Source organism: Porites lutea, chromosome 1, assembly GCF_958299795.1.
Source record: "Porites lutea chromosome 1, jaPorLute2.1, whole genome shotgun sequence".
Lineage (NCBI taxonomy): Eukaryota > Metazoa > Cnidaria > Anthozoa > Scleractinia > Poritidae > Porites > Porites lutea.
The window spans coordinates 14,941,263-14,957,094 of NC_133201.1; the positions used below are offsets into that span (position 1 = coordinate 14,941,263).

Below are 15,832 nucleotides of genomic sequence, written 5' to 3' on the forward strand. Positions count from 1 at the left end.
ATGCACTGCAAAACCAAGAGATGCTCTGCATACATCAAGGTCTGTGAAAGTTTGAGGAAAATTCAAGTGCCAGATGCTGCGCAGAAGAAGTCATTGGCTGTAAAAGTCCAGAAGGCCTGCAGGACACGATGGCTGTCAACAGGGCAAAGTGTATCAAGTGTTTGTACAAATTTGGTGGCACTGATGCAAACTCTCAGAAAATTCAAGGAGCATGATGCCACAGCTGATGGGTTGCTAAAAAGGATGAATAACGTCAAGTTTGTGGGTACCCTTCTCATCTTAAACGAAGTTCTTCCTCACCTTAACACCTTAAGTAAAGTATTCCAACAAAACAAAATCCATTATTCTGCCATTAAGCCATCATTGGAATTGACAAAGAAGAGAATCACTGAAATAAGATCCAGTTGCAAGCCACTACATGTCCTGAAAGAAGCTTTGATGGGCCAGTACAAAGATTTAGAACTTACTCTTCCCTCATCACAGGAAGAAGTATTGGTCAACCTGTGCCAAAGCTACACTTTAGCACTAGAAGAGAACCTGGACAGACGCTTCACTCAAGCTGCTCCAGTGTTAGAGGCCTTCAGCATCTTCAATCCAACCACCCTGCCTGCTACCACTGATCCTGAGTTCATGGAACATGGTGTGGCCAGTGTGAAGATTTTAGCTGATCAATTCCAATTCAGTGAAGATCAGATGACAACCCAGTGGCAGAATTTCAAATACCTCATGCTATCCTGGAAGCCACCTCAGAATGTGCTGCAAGGTGGGAAGGAGTCCAAACTATCACCCACCGAATGGATTCTTCGTAAAATCGTGAAAGAGCAAGCACTACTCAGAGAAAGCTACAGCTTTTTGGTGGATGCTGCAAAGATCTGTCTGACACAGCCAATGTCAAATGCTGTTGTTGAAAGAGGAGCCAGTGCTGTCAAAAGGGTTAAGACAAGGCTAAGGAACCGCCTGAAGAATGACATGCTGTCGACATGTCTTCATGTTTCAATCAATGGACCAGAGCCAAAGTCCGAAGAGTGTCAAGTAATCCTGGCAGAGGCAGCACAAGTATGGAGGAACACCCACAAGAGAAACCTACCTCCATTGAACCTCCCAAGGATTGGTGGCAGTAAGCACGGAGATGCAAGGATCACTGAATTGGCAACTGTTGCCACTCAGACTGAGACACCTGGTAAGTATTACTGGTAATATAAATAACTTCAAATCAAACATAGCCCCAATTAAAATTAAGATTACACAGAGATAATAGCTTAGAAAGAAACAAAAAATAGCCAGTTATTGAGTTAAGAACTGATGTTTATTTCATTCTATTGCAGAAAATATGGATGTGATATCGATGGAAGAAGAACCCCAGCTAGTAACTCAGGCATCAGCCTTCGCAAACAGTGTTCATAAGGCACTTACTGAGATGGACATGCTAGATGAGTCGTCTGATGTAGATTCAGACTTCGAGTTTGACGTTGATTTCTAGACATTTTAACACACTATCAGATCTTTAAACTATTTTTGAAGTATTACAGAAAAAATTGAACTTTGATGTTAGGTGCATCGCATTTCTGAAGTTTTTCTCAAAAATGTAATATATGTGAGAAGGTGGATTAATAAAAGTTCTATCATCATGGCAGTCATCTTCCAAAATGCACTTTACGAGCTCCAAATTGCAAAATTTTTCCAGGGGAAGGCCACCCGGACCCCCCTATGGGAGGGATGTCCTCCCTCCCATACTCTCCCCCCACACGCGCCAAGGGCATGTGGAAGGCACTGTCGCGCCTTAAAGAATTTTCTCTGACGGCTACTCCCCTTCGTTCTCCTTCTACTTCAAAATTTCAGGAGAACCCTGATGTAGACGATGGTTATGATTATGATTATTATTATGATTATGGAATGATTATAAACATCATTCAACGATGAAGTTTCTGGTTGCAGTCACTCCAAACAGAGCACTGTGCTATGTGTCACCATGCTACGGAGGAAGGGCAAATGATAAATTTATTGTTAAAGACTGTGGTTTCTTAAATTTTGTGGAACCATATTGTAGTGTACTTTCAGTATAGCTTACATGATGTATCTAGCCGTACAAAGGTTGATGGGATTGATTGTTAAAAGCATGGCAGATTAGATTCGGAGTGTTTCTGGTGCAGCTTGATAATCCGTGTGAATCGGTTTCAATACGCGATTAAGACACGACATCTGGCGACGAGGATAGTCTTTTAGGTCAAAAACGTTGAATTATGGCCTCTATCAAAGTGGATGATCTACTAACAAGTGTAAAACCCTTGGATCCGAACGGCGAACCGTCCAGCATTGGTAGGCGATGGCAACCATGGCTTAAAGGTTTTTCGTTATATGCCGACAGCAAGGGCCTCATCATCCAAGCAGACAAAGCCAACAATAACGTGCAAAGAAGGGCTCTACTTTTGCATTGTGCCGGGGAACAAGTGCAGGAAATCTTCGAAACTTTGGCTGATACGGGCCCAGAGGCCGAGTATGAGAAAGCTGTGAATGCGTTAAACGCATATTTCATTCCAAAGGTAAATTCGACATACCAAAATCATCTTTTCCGAAGTATGGAACAGCGAGAGGGTGAAACAGTGGCTCAGTTCATGACAAGGTTAGGACAAGTTGTGAAAGATTGTGATTACGGTGATCAGGCGGATAATCAAATTCAAGATCAAGTTGTTCAGCGGTGTACGTCCCATGATTTAAGGCGGAAATTGCTTGAGAAAGGTGACACTTTAACCCTAGAAGTTCTACTTAAAACTGCTGCGTCCTTTGAGGCTGTGCAAGTTCAGCTGGAGAGTATGAAGAGTAGAGGCGTTACTGTGAATCAAGTTTGTGACTCAAGCGAACACAAGCATTATCATAATGGGAAGAAGACATCGGGTGAGCCTGGAAACAAAACATGTTATCGATGCGGCAACACAGGACATTTTGGACGAGACCCTGAATGCCCCGCGAAAGGAAAAACCTGCAGGTCATGTGGTGGTGCTGATCATTTTTCTTCGCAATGCAGAAGCAAGGAGAGTAAACATAGAGGTGATAAGAAGACAAAAGAGAAGAGGAAAGTGAGATATATGCAGGGAGAAAATGATGACGAGGAAGATGAGTATGCGTTCACTGTAAAATCAGTGTCACAGCCGGAAAAAGTTCAGGTAATTGTGGGTGGTTGTGTTGTGAAAATGGTGATTGATTCAGGGGCGAGCACTAACATTGTAGACAAAGGTCTATGGAATGACCTAAAGCAGCAGAAGATTGTCTGTGTATCCAAGAAATGTGACAAGAAGCTTTACGCGTATGGAAGCAAGGAGCCATTGAAAGTTTTGGGGACATTTTCAGTGTTGACGAAAGTAGCTGAGAGCGAGGTTCAAGCTGAATTTGTTGTCATCGATGGTGAAGGAGAAGCACTACTTGGAAGAGAAACCGTGTTGCAACTAGGTGTGTTGAAATTATGGGCTCCAGTTTATACAATGCAATCCAAAGAAGTGATCATGTCTGATTACAAAGGAGTATTTGATGGTGTAGGCAAGTTGAAAGACTATCAAGTCAAGTTACGTGTTAATCCTGATGTACCCCCAGTAGCCCAGCCAGTCAGACGTACTCCATTCAGCCTCCGTGACAAGGTGAAGAAGAAGGTTGAGGAACTTGTAAATATGGATATTATCGAGCCAGTAGAGGGCCCAACACCATGGGTTAGTCCAGTAGTGGTGGTACCGAAACAGAATGATGAAATTCGCCTATGCATGGACATGCGTAAGGCCAATGAAGCCATAATCAGAGAACGCTACCCCATACCTACTGTCGATGAAGTACTCCAAAGCCTGAACCAAAGCACAGTGTTTAGTAAGCTTGATTTGAAGTGGGGATATCATCAGTTGGAACTCCATCCCTATTCCCGTAGCATTACTACTTTTATCACTCACTGTGGATTGTTTCAATATAAGCGCCTAATGTTTGGAATAAGTTCAGCCCCAGAAGTATATCAGCATGTTATTCAGCTAGCACTTAGTGACTGCGAGGGAGTTGCTAACATCTCTGATGACATAATTGTACATGGGAAAACTACCAAGGAGCATGACGAGAGATTAAAGCGAGTCTTGGAAAAACTGAAAGAGAAGAACTTAACTTTAAATGCAGAGAAGTGCAAGTTTCACATGACCAAGCTAGTGTTTATGGGACTCATGCTAACAACCAAGGGCATCGGTCCAACTGAAGAAAAAGTGAAAGCTATTGTCGAGGCGAGAGAGCCGCAGAATGTGTCAGAAGTTAGGAGTTTCCTGGGACTTGCTAACTACAATGCACGGTTCATCCCAGATTTTGCCACAGTAACTGAACCTTTGCGTAGACTGACAAAGAAAGGTGTCTGTTTCAAGTTTGGAGGCGAGCAGAGAAAAGCATGCTCTGATTTGTTCTTGTAGCTGTTAAGTATGTTTATGTTTCCCATGTGTTGTTCCAAAAAAAGGGAGGGATGTAGTGTACTTTCAGTATAGCTTACATGATGTATCTAGCCGTACAAAGGTTGATGGGATTGATTGTTAAAAGCATGGCGGATTAGATTCGGAGTGTTTCTGGTGCAGCTTGATAATCCGTGTGAATCGGTTTCAATACGCGATTAAGACACGACACATATGACCAGATTATGGCTGATAGGGGTTTCAAGATAAAAGATGAACTATTGATGCGCAATGCATACCTTTGCATTCCACCCAGTACCAAAGCTGGTTCACAAATGGTCCCAAGAGAAGTACAGGAAACATCTAGGATAGCTAATGTTAGGATATATGTTGAGCAGGCAATTGGGCGATTGAAAAGGTTCAATATCCTCAAGAATGAACTCCCAATCAACTGTCTCCCATTATGTGATGACTTAGTGCAAGTTGTTTGTGCACTTACATGCTTACAAGACCCACCGTGTGTTTGAGTGGGTTGTGATACATGTACTGTAAAAGACACTGAGAATTAGTTCATCTTGTTTAATACCCTTGTGGTATTTTTAGTTAAAACTCGGTGACAAAGCCATACAACTTTAACAACATGGCAAGAATTAAGATACAGTAAAATCAATTTTAGGGTTAGTGTCCCTTTTCAAGGCCAAATGCAAATATGGATGCTACTGTTTTCTGCCCTCAACAGAATTAAATGACTTTTATCTTAAAGATCAAGTAAAGGTAAATCAGGGTGTGGAGTTGTTAGGCTAGTCTACTATCTAATGTGAAACATTAAGGTGAGCATCAGCCTAAAAGTCCCTGGTAACCATGAAAATGAATGCTAATAGGTCATCAAGGATCCACAAGAGAGGTTAGATCAAGCTCCCTATCCACAAAATCTAAAAGGCAAGTTGGCAAAACCACTCTTGATCATCCTCGATGTGAGTGATCTGTGCACACCCAAAATGGAACCATGCTCCACAATGGTCACAGCATATGCTATTGTCAGGGGAATTCTCTGGGAGCTCCTCTCCCTCTAAAATGACTTTCTCACATGTGGGGCAAAAATATATATTCCTCAAGCCTAATAGGACCTTGGCCATGTAAGACTTAAAAAATACATCAAGCTTTGGAATGATATTGTCCCAAAATGAATCATCAAAATGTATCAGTTCTACATGTAGTTCCTTTGTTGTCCACACAACGAAGTTCAACTTTGATAACGATTTTGCAGCCATAACACCAGTCACTTGAAAGAAATCCTTGTGACTTCTTTTCAGCTGAATCACTCCATCCCTCTGCTCCAGGAAATCTGTTTGTTCCCAGGCCTCACTGACACACAAGTCCCGAATGGAATATGGGCACTTAATTTCCAATGCAGTTGTACCACAGCGTGAACATGTCATAATCCCATCAGGACTGGCCCCAATGTAGGGTTTGTCTTTAAGAACACAAAGTCCACTCTTTGTTAACTTGCAGTTTTGGTGCTGTGAAAGAGCCCGCGCATAAAATTCATTATATGCCTCGTTTTCTTTTTCTTTGCCCCACCTGACTGATGGGACGTGGTCAATGTTCTGCGATCCAAGAACTAGTTTTGAAACGAGAGGAGTTGGTGGTTTGACAGAACCTCGAGCTTTTGCAAGGGAGTCAACTTTTCTGCATACATCTTTAAAGTTCGATGCAGTTATCCATCCTTTTCTGTGCCTGATCCAAGAAGAGTCACTTTGGCCCTTGGTTTCTCGCTCAATTTGGGAAACCTCCATTGCACTTAAGGGGATAGCTTCCAAAAATTTATTTACAATGTCCTGTTCACTCTCACTACCATCTAATGATGCAGTAAAATTCTCTGCAAATTTAGTCAGTTCTAAAGGTCTGTCCATTTGATTGTGCTTTTCTGACTCTACACTTTTGAAAATTTGTGCATTGGGCCTGATCTGTTTGTACCCATCCAAGAATCCCTTTTTCTGCTCATCAGTCACATTCCTTTCCCCCTCTTTCCTTGGATCAAAATGTCTCATTCATCTATAATAATTCCTTCATTTTCTTCATTTCCAGTTGTTCTCTTGTCTCTTCTGATTCGCATGTCCATTATCTTTCCTGGCTGCACATCTCTCGTGGTTGATACATTCCATCCGCAAGGGACTGATGTACATGATGGATCTGTATAACCGTGGGTGAATGCATATTCCATCTTGTAAAGTGATGCAATTATGTGGTTGCATGTTGCACTCGTGCCAGCAATGCATGTGCACCAACCACACAAGACAGTTCCATCTTTCTTGAGGGCTACCCAGACTTCTCTTGGGTCCTCTCTGATGCGCTGCGATGGATTTACCTTGCATTACAACACACACTTTCCATCCTTGTTGTCTGCATAGAGGATGGTACCAACAAAGTTACTTTTCCAGTAGGAATAAGCTTTTTCATCCTTGTATTTCCCAATGTAATCTGAGTCAAACTCTTTGTTTGACAGTATATAAGCAAATATCTTGCCAAGGTCCACTGGTGGCCATTTTGTCATGTCATCCACCCATGTAGTGTCACTGGATTTAGGATCTGATAGATCGTACTTGCGTAGTCTGTCCTGGAATTCCCTTTGCAAACTGGCCAAGTGTTGCTCTTGGGAAACTTGGACCGGAAGCTTCATTTCAAAGGCAGAAAAAGCTCTTGCGACCAGTTCTACCTCTGGCCAGTTGTCGATAATCCCCTTAAACTTAGATAGTCCTTGAGGTTTCCCATGGACAAATCCAGAAAATCTTCATACATTTCCATCTGAATGAAACATTGAACGCAATTAGGGCAATGTTTACAGCACAGTAAAAAAAGATCCACGAACTACAACCTGACTATGACATCAGAGTTAATCACTTTAAGTCAAAAAATATATATTTAAAACGCAATGAGATGCGATTTTCTAAGGCACTAAATTGATTTCAGTGACTTTTCAGAAAAGCTTAGAGGGGACCTTTGTATCGATAGACGAAATAAATGTGTTTTTAGTCAATCCTGAATAGCCAACATTATGCCATGTTTGTTTTGTTTTGTTTTGCACGCATCGTACGATCCACGCGCTTCTGTGCTATTTGTGCCAAAACGGACTTATTTGATGACAATCGGGATAGTTTTTACCACAGAGCTAGAAAATCTACTTACCTTCAATATCCCGAAAAGGAAAAATCTCTTAGTGCGACGAAGTACGAAAAAAACGCTGAGAATTGCCGGTGAGTCGGGCGCGTGACAAAAATTTTAAGAGATTCGTATGAAGCTTGGTAACCGTGTCAAAATTTCCTTGCCTACTCGTCAAAATGGCGTCGAAACCCGTGACAAGGTCTATTTGAAGCAATCGAATCCTTATTTACGTTTCCAAAAACGAACGTCTTTTTGTTTCTTCTCTGATCCTCAAGCAAACTAGCTATCAACGGACGTTTTACCGGCTAATTACTGAGAAATGTTAGACGTGACCACGGATTTGCGCCTGTTTCAGTATTCGAGCCGTTTTGGAATCTGCAAGGAATTCTACTTCAGGCGAACGACAGCTATTTTCAAGGCAGTTTTAGCCGGATTCTGATGAAATCAAGATTCCTTCGGATCAGAATATGGCTCAGTTTGTAGGTAAGCCGTCCTTTCACAAAATTTTCTTGAGATTGTTTAATTATTTCACACAGTATTAATGGTCGGCAAATCGCTCAATGTTGACATGTTCGTTAATTCAAACGGTCATAATTTTTGATATACTGAAATCGTACATGGGTTCTTGTAAATTCTTGCCAATTAAGGAACAATCTTTTCGGCTCTATAGTCTAGAATAATCAACTCTGTCCCAAAAAGTAGAAATATGCTTCTAAACTAAGGCCATTTTTGGCTGTCTGTTCGATGGCATTTTATAGGGGTCATATTTTGGTTGATTTTATCTTTCTGGATACGTTTACAGAGAAATGCTTAATATCTAGAAAAAACGAAGACATTTATCAGTAAATAGGTGTTAAATTTATTTCGAGATAATGCGAATAAAAAATTTTACAGCGCTCCAAAATGCCAAATTTTCAATTTTTGGGCCCTACAATACAGTGGAACCCCGCCTTACGACCACCCCGTTATTGGGACCACTTTTTCCTGGCCCGAACAAAAGTTCACTCATTTTCTTATCTGAAAACCTCGTTAATCCGACCACCCCGTTATTACGACCAACGACCACCTTTGGGAGTCCTGAGTCGTTATTTTCTTTATAAAATTACCCCTTTAATACGACCAGTCAAAATGCTTGGTGGGGCTGCTGAATGAAAACAGACACAATCTGACAAACAATAGGGCCATTTATACGAGGAAAGATCTAAAAGACTTCACTTTGCAGCATTTCGAGGCTCTCAAAGTTATTTTGCCTTCTTGTTTCTGCTGCCTTCCACTGTGGCTTTTCTCTTCAAGTCCATTTCCTTTTCTTTTCTCCCAGAACTTTGAACTTTGTAATAATTGTGAAAGCGTTGTAAGCTACGATATAGAAAACGGCTCTTCGAGACAAATCACAAGCCCTTTCCTTTCATAACAAGGAACTGAAAGAAGCAAGTGTTTTTTCTCATTACTCGGTTTCGTTTACTGTTAGATTGTTCAGTTGCATTGAATTGCGGTTGTAAGGTTGTTAATTAACTACCAAAAAGGTTGATTTATAACGGATTAAAGGTATACATGTAGTAGAATGTAGTTTAAAAGCATTTTGCACCATAATTTGACCCTACCCCGTTAATACGACCACCCCGTTAATACGACCAAATTTTCATGGCCCGAAGGTGGTCGTATTAACGGGGTTCCACTGTATGGCCATGGCGGGCAAAAAAAATTCGTGCTTCTTAGCGCGGCCAGAAAATAACTTTGAATCAAAGCAAACCTATTTTAGTTATAGTCCTAATAAGGGCTTTAATCCACCAGAGTTTCACGCGAAATTGAGTGGGCGGTTTTTACTGACACTGCCTCTTAAATACTCGATTCTCTGCCTCTAATAACCTTTACACACAAAGTTCCAGACTCTCAATTCAAGTGAATTCATTTTCTAGAATCGGAACCAAAATACGGAATGAAATGCCTGTATCTTTAAGAAAACTTTCAAAAAATGCCTTTGAGAGTAAAAAAAAACGAGCACTTTTTGAGATCCTAGCTTCAGAAGACTGTTATATTGATCTCCAAGAAATCGTTCAAAAAGTTAAGTTGAATTTATTTTCCTCTGAGTTGATATGTAATCATTAATATCGTTTAGTGTATCAGTTAAAGTCTCTTGTCATAACTGTTGTCATTTATTATTAGTAATACCATTAGCTTATCAGTAGTCTCTAATCACTGTTGACAATTTTAGTTTCTTTAGTTCTCTTGTTACTTTTAGCTGTATTTAGTTGCATTGATTTTCTGTAAACATGACCCGCCTAGATTAGCTTAGCTACTCGCAGGCATGTTATTGTACTTTTACCTCAAAACGATAAAATAAAATGTATGTATGTAAAACAATGCTGATAAGCATCTCACATTTGATGCTCTCGTCATTGCAGATTTGGACATAGACGTGTTAGCCAGATTGGCAATGACATCTCAGTCCGCCCTGCCAAAAGAGTTCTTATTCAGGGTTCCAAAGTTATTCTCTACAGGACACAGTCCAGAACCATTTCCTTTGCCTAAGCAGTTTGCTGCACCCACTCTTCTGTATTGCATTCCTCCATGTCAACCTCTGTTGCCTTTGCAGGTGACTTCCTCGAAATGGACATCCCTCCTGACTTAGGCCCTGACTGCACCCTCGCTGTAGAGGTCTGAACTGATGCTCTGTCTAACCAAAGTGCCAGGGTATCACAACTCTAACCTCAGCCATATATTACCGAAGCTGTGGCCAAGAAGATTTGCAAAGTGAAACTTACTAATGAACCACGAACTATTCAACACCATGAACACCTCTGTACATCTCACCACAGCCACTGACTCCACATCCGACCAAGCAGTGCTCCAAGCCAATGATGACGTCTTTAATTCCACAATTGTAGGGAACAATGGCGCCGCTGGCCCTGTTGAGGCCACTGTAAACATGGGTCCTGTTCAACTGCCCCAGTACAAGGGCGGCGTTCCTCAGTACTCCTGCCACAGGCTGGCAGAGTTACAAGAGAAATATGACGAGCTGGAGCAATGGCCAGTATTCCGTCAGCTCCCCTGAATACCTTAATCCTTCTTTCCTCATCAAAAAGCCTTCGGGTGGTTTCCGTCTTGTTACTACCTTCACTGACATCAGTCGATATAGCAAGCCACAGCCCTCATTGATTTTGGCCGTCGACTCAATCCTTTGAACCATTGCACCATGGAAGCACATAATAAGGACAAAGTATAGAACCAGGATTATATTGACGTTGGTGGTTTCCTAACCAACCCTATATTTGACAACTAGTACTGCTTCACTTTTCAAGGAGGTGACAGCGGTCCTACTTCTTTATGCCTTGAGCCTGTGCCAAGGCCATAGAAAATCCTCACTGTTGAATGGTGGCTGGATAGCTTTCATGTTGTTGTGGGAACTTATACCAAAAAAAATTCCCCTTAAAGGCCCCCACCCTCGTGAAATATGGGGAGATCGTACAGGATTTGGGAGGAGGGCCATCGTAGGAAAATTTATGGTACGACTTTGCGATTTTAAGACAAGCAAACCACGCCTCCATGCCTTGGGACAGAATCCATGGTGAATTATGGCTTAAGTCACAGGCTGTGGTTCGCAAACAGTCCCCACCTACTGCTTCTTTTTCATCCAAACTTGAGCCAGATCCTGTCCCAAAGGGTTATTGTTTTCGTTTTTATAAAGCTTGGAAATTCAATCTGGCTGTCCTTACAAGCATTCATGCTTTAAATGTGATGGCTCCCACCCAGTAACGAAGCGTAATTTCCCTGACTCATCTAAGCAGTCCCAAATTAGGCCCCAACCTAACAATTTCTCCACAATCCAGTCTGCCAACACCAGTAAAAGCTGAGCACTTAAAATTTTTCCTTGACAGGTACTCCCTTCCACTGCCAATTTTTTGCTTCCTGGTTTTACTAATGGCTTTCTTTTACTGGGTGTTACGAAAAAAAGACCTAAGACCTAAAACCGTCTTAGTTTTCGAGATTACGCAAACTAAGACCCCCTAAAATCAAATCCGTTAAAATACGAAGTCAAATTTTAATCGAAATAGGTCTAATCTGTCAAATTATCTTCTGTCCGACTCTTTCCACTGCGATTTAGGTCAAATTTAACAGTAAATTCAGGGGTCTTAGTTTTCGTAATTTTGAAAAGCAAAGATCCCTCTTAGTCTTTGTTATTACGAAAACTAAGACCCCCTTAAAAACCAATCCGCAATATATATATGAAGTCAAATTAAGACCGTTTAAGCTTTAAAAAGGAGTTTAGGCTTTAAAAAGAGGACGAAAAGCCATAGACTACCTGCGTATAATTGTACACTGAAAATAAAAATCACCTAAGGGGTGTTTTGTTTTGATTGTTTGTTTATTTAATTTTTCTGAAATTAAAACGCAAAATTTTGGAGATGATGCCTTGCTAGTACAGGAAATTTATTCATTCATTCATGGTTTATCAAATAAGTGTTTTTAGCCGGTATCCCTCACAGACTATTTCTCCTTGCCCCCAACCTACCCCTCAACTACCCCTTACATTGTAACTTTTGTTTCCCGTGATCTCCAGGTGGCAGCAATAAAAACAAACTCTTTAAAAACGCAATGTAGTGTATACATCTTTTATTCGCCCTTTTTGAGAAAACATTTTTCTGGCTATGGCATGGCCAAAAAAGGGAAAAAACCCCAGCATTTTCGTGTTATTTTTTAAACCGATAATTAACCACTTGACGGTCGAAAGCCATTATAATATATTCGGGTAACGCAATCAGGGTTGCAGCAACATGTCAGCCGGCAACGAAGGCAAAAATCCATCTCCAGTGAAAAGCCAATTTTCTGATCTTTAAGGATAAACAACCAAAATTAGAGAAGGTAGGCATATTAAAATTCAGTGTACAATTATACACAGGTAATGCCTTTCACGCTCTGATTTCTGCAAATAATTAGAAGAAGTGGATCGTGAGCACGCGGATGATAGTTTTTGGTTGTTTTATGGATTATATTCTTTGAAGGGTCATAATTTGACTTCATATATATGTTACGGAATGTTTTTCTTAGGGGGTCTTAGTTTTTGTAATAACGAAAACTAAGAGGGGTCTTTGTTTTCGAAATCATGAAAACTGAGATCCCTGAATTTGCTATTAAATTTGACCTAAAACTGGGTGAAAAGAATCAGGCAGAGGAGAATTTGACAGATGAGGCCTATTTCGATTACAATTTGACTTCATATTTCGAAGGATTTGATTTAAGGGGGTCTTAGTTTTCGTAATTTTGAAAACTAAGATGAGTCTTAGGTCTTAGTTTTCGAGGGTCTTAGTTTTCGTAACACCCTTCTTTTACTCATGGCTTTCCTTTACACTTTGAGGGTGAATATACATCATCCACTTCTAATAATTTAAAGTCAGCTTTGCAAAATCCAACAGTTGTTGACACCAAACTTCACAAAGAACTCTAGTTAAATGGACTGACGTATTTGAATCTCTGCCATTCTCTGCCTTTCAAGTTTCTTCTCCCCACCAGGAAGGTGATCCAAAGGGATCATCTGTTAATGATGGTATTTCCCCGCAACACACGTGTTCAATATGACACTATTGATCATGCTATTCAACTGATCAAAAAGGCTACCCTTGGAAAATGAATTTCTAGCTTTCTGTCAACACCTGGGAATTTCTAGAAATTTCTGGAAATTTACAGCTTTTTCTAGTTTTTTTCTTTTCCAGAAAACTAGAAAAACTGTAATTTTAATACCTATGGTCAGGAATACACTTAAATTTCCAGCTTTTTGCAGTTTTCGTAAGATATTTAATTTTATCATTTTATTATCTAATTCTAAATCCGTCAAGAAATATGTACCTCTAATTCAAAACTGCTAGTAAAGTAACATTCCAATATTTTAAGTTGTTCTAAAAAATTGTAAATTTTCCCATTAAATTCCCAAGAAAAAATTAGGCATTGCTGACAAGACCCTTCACCTGTTAATCCTGATTTCTCAAATCCTTAATCCTCTTGACTCCTTATTTTTTTTTCAACCAAAACTGGCTTCCCTTAGGCAATCAAACACTGCAATTTTGCCTGCCAGTTTCGAACGGCTCAAAAGTTTGAATCCATGAACATCAAAAAAATCTGAATTCCATTATTAAGTAAAACGAAGTGTCTTTTAAGGTTAAAAACAACAATTATAAGTGGCACATGTTACACTGTAATCAATATAATAATTATTATTATCAAGTCGCAACATGTAGTGATGTGGCAACTATTGCCACACATTGTCAAATAAGATGTGTAATTATATGTATACATATAAATATATTCCCTATAAAACTATTAACTGACATTCAACCTGGTTGTCCAGAAGCAGACACTTTTAACTATCATAAATTTACCTTTGAGTTGCCTACTGAATTTACTAATCTATAGCTATGACTCAGCGACAATGGCCACAAAAATTTGGCGCTCTTGATACACATGTGTGGATCGGATTTCCTGAAAGATATAAGATTTTTTCCAGTACACAATCCACTGGAACAACTTTGTGTTCGTCCTCTTCACCTGCAATTCTGAGAAGGTGACGTGGTTTCTCACAGACAAAAAAGGGTTTTTCAAAATCTAAAAGAATCCGTTTGATAACAGCAAAAACAGTTTTTGAGTTACTTTCATAAAGAAAATACTGTGCAAAGGCCATGAAATTTTCTCCTTCATGTTCAATGAGAACTGCATATCCACAATGTTTCTTCATCTTTTCATACATTCTTGAATAAATAATGTGACCATTTACAATAACACGCTTAGCTTCCTGAAAGACTGGACTGCTTGAATTACTCAAGTTCAATAATAATGAAGCTTGTTCAAAAATGTTCTCTTTGACTGTCCACCTCCTCAGAGCTCCAGCAATTTGACAGTTTGAGGCTGATTTCACATTACGCAGACTCCTCTCTCCTGAAAGCATTTTCTCCACAAACAATCTTTTTTTCTTATCAGGAATCAAATATAAAATGACAGTTGGCTCTTAGGCTATTTTGAGCATACAACACCCAGATTAGCTGCTGACATTGATTCCCTGTTCCATGAACACTTTCCAGCAAGGCTCCATTTAAATCCTCAAACGGAAAGCAAGACCATGCCCATAGAGGTCCCCAAGATTGCACGTATGTTGTAAGGTGAGCCCCAACATTGTGAACATTGAGACTACAGTTATTATCTCCATAAAGAATTTGGTGATCCTTGTAAAATGTGGATAAAAGATCTCTAGCCAGAGAAAGCAAGTCTGGTGTTATGCAATCACCAAGCAATATGTAAACACCTTCCGCCAAGCAAGCAAAATGTTCAAGGTACCTTTGAGGTAAGATATCAATGAGACATGGAACTGAGTAATAAAGTAACCATGCTTGAAGTTCAGATGCCTTAAAATAGGCACGGCTTGTTTCCAGTTGTCGAGGAAGTCTTTGAATAAAGTCAGGTGGCTTCATGTCTTTAAGTCTTTTCTCTATTGCTTTTGTTTTATTACCAATAAACCATGGCTTTTTAAATTTTGATGCAGACAACCAGAGGTTTAGGAATTGTTTTGTTACTCCCAGCAACACACCATGCATATAATCTGGAACTATGCCAAGTACAAGGTCAAACCAAGGGAGCTTTGCCAGTGGAGTAACATCATAGAATCCTTTTACTCTTGTGTTATTTTCCACTGCAGACAAGGCATTCTGTAGCACACTACTAGTGGTTCGTGATGTAGAAGGAGGATCTCGAAAAGGATAACATCGCACATGTCCTTTACCCTTCTTTGTAGTGAAACCTTCTTCCTCGCAAGTTATGCAACCACAAACACCGTTGTGGTGACTCATGGACAGAAGATAAGCCTTTCCTTGTAGGTCTGTAGTTCCTAAAGAAAGCATCAGCTTTGGATGAAACTTGTTCATGATAGTAAAGCCTCTGTGTTTTAAAGCAATAAGGTCATCAGTAAATACCTCAAAAAAGGTTGAAAACTGTGGCTTTCCCTTCCCTTGCCAGAGGCCCCAGAGAATCATATTTTCCTTTGCAAACCGTTCTTCTGGTGGAAGTTCATTAACTGCAAGGAAAACTGGCCATATATTGATTTTTGTGGACTTATACAAAGGAATACCATCTGTATTGAAAAGCAAAGTTAAGTGGTCTTCATTGGTAAGAAATCCTCCATTTTGCTTAAACTTTTTATACTCTGTTCCATCAACAATATCTCTGATATTTGAAGAACTTGGCAGCTTTTTGTACTGCTGGATTTTTGTCCAAATACCATTACGTTCCAG

The 15,832-nt window shown here is 40.1% G+C and overlaps 1 protein-coding gene across 1 annotated transcript; it reads left to right on the forward strand.

Moving 5' to 3' along the window:
- LOC140953830 (uncharacterized) lies at positions 1-1,843 on the forward strand. The gene is made up of 2 exons (XM_073403241.1): positions 1-1,180; positions 1,326-1,843. The coding sequence occupies exons 1-2, from the start codon at positions 1-3 to the stop codon at positions 1,478-1,480; spliced, it is 1,335 nt and encodes a 444-aa protein (XP_073259342.1). The 3' UTR covers positions 1,481-1,843.
- Positions 1,844-15,832: the final 13,989 nt, after the last annotated feature.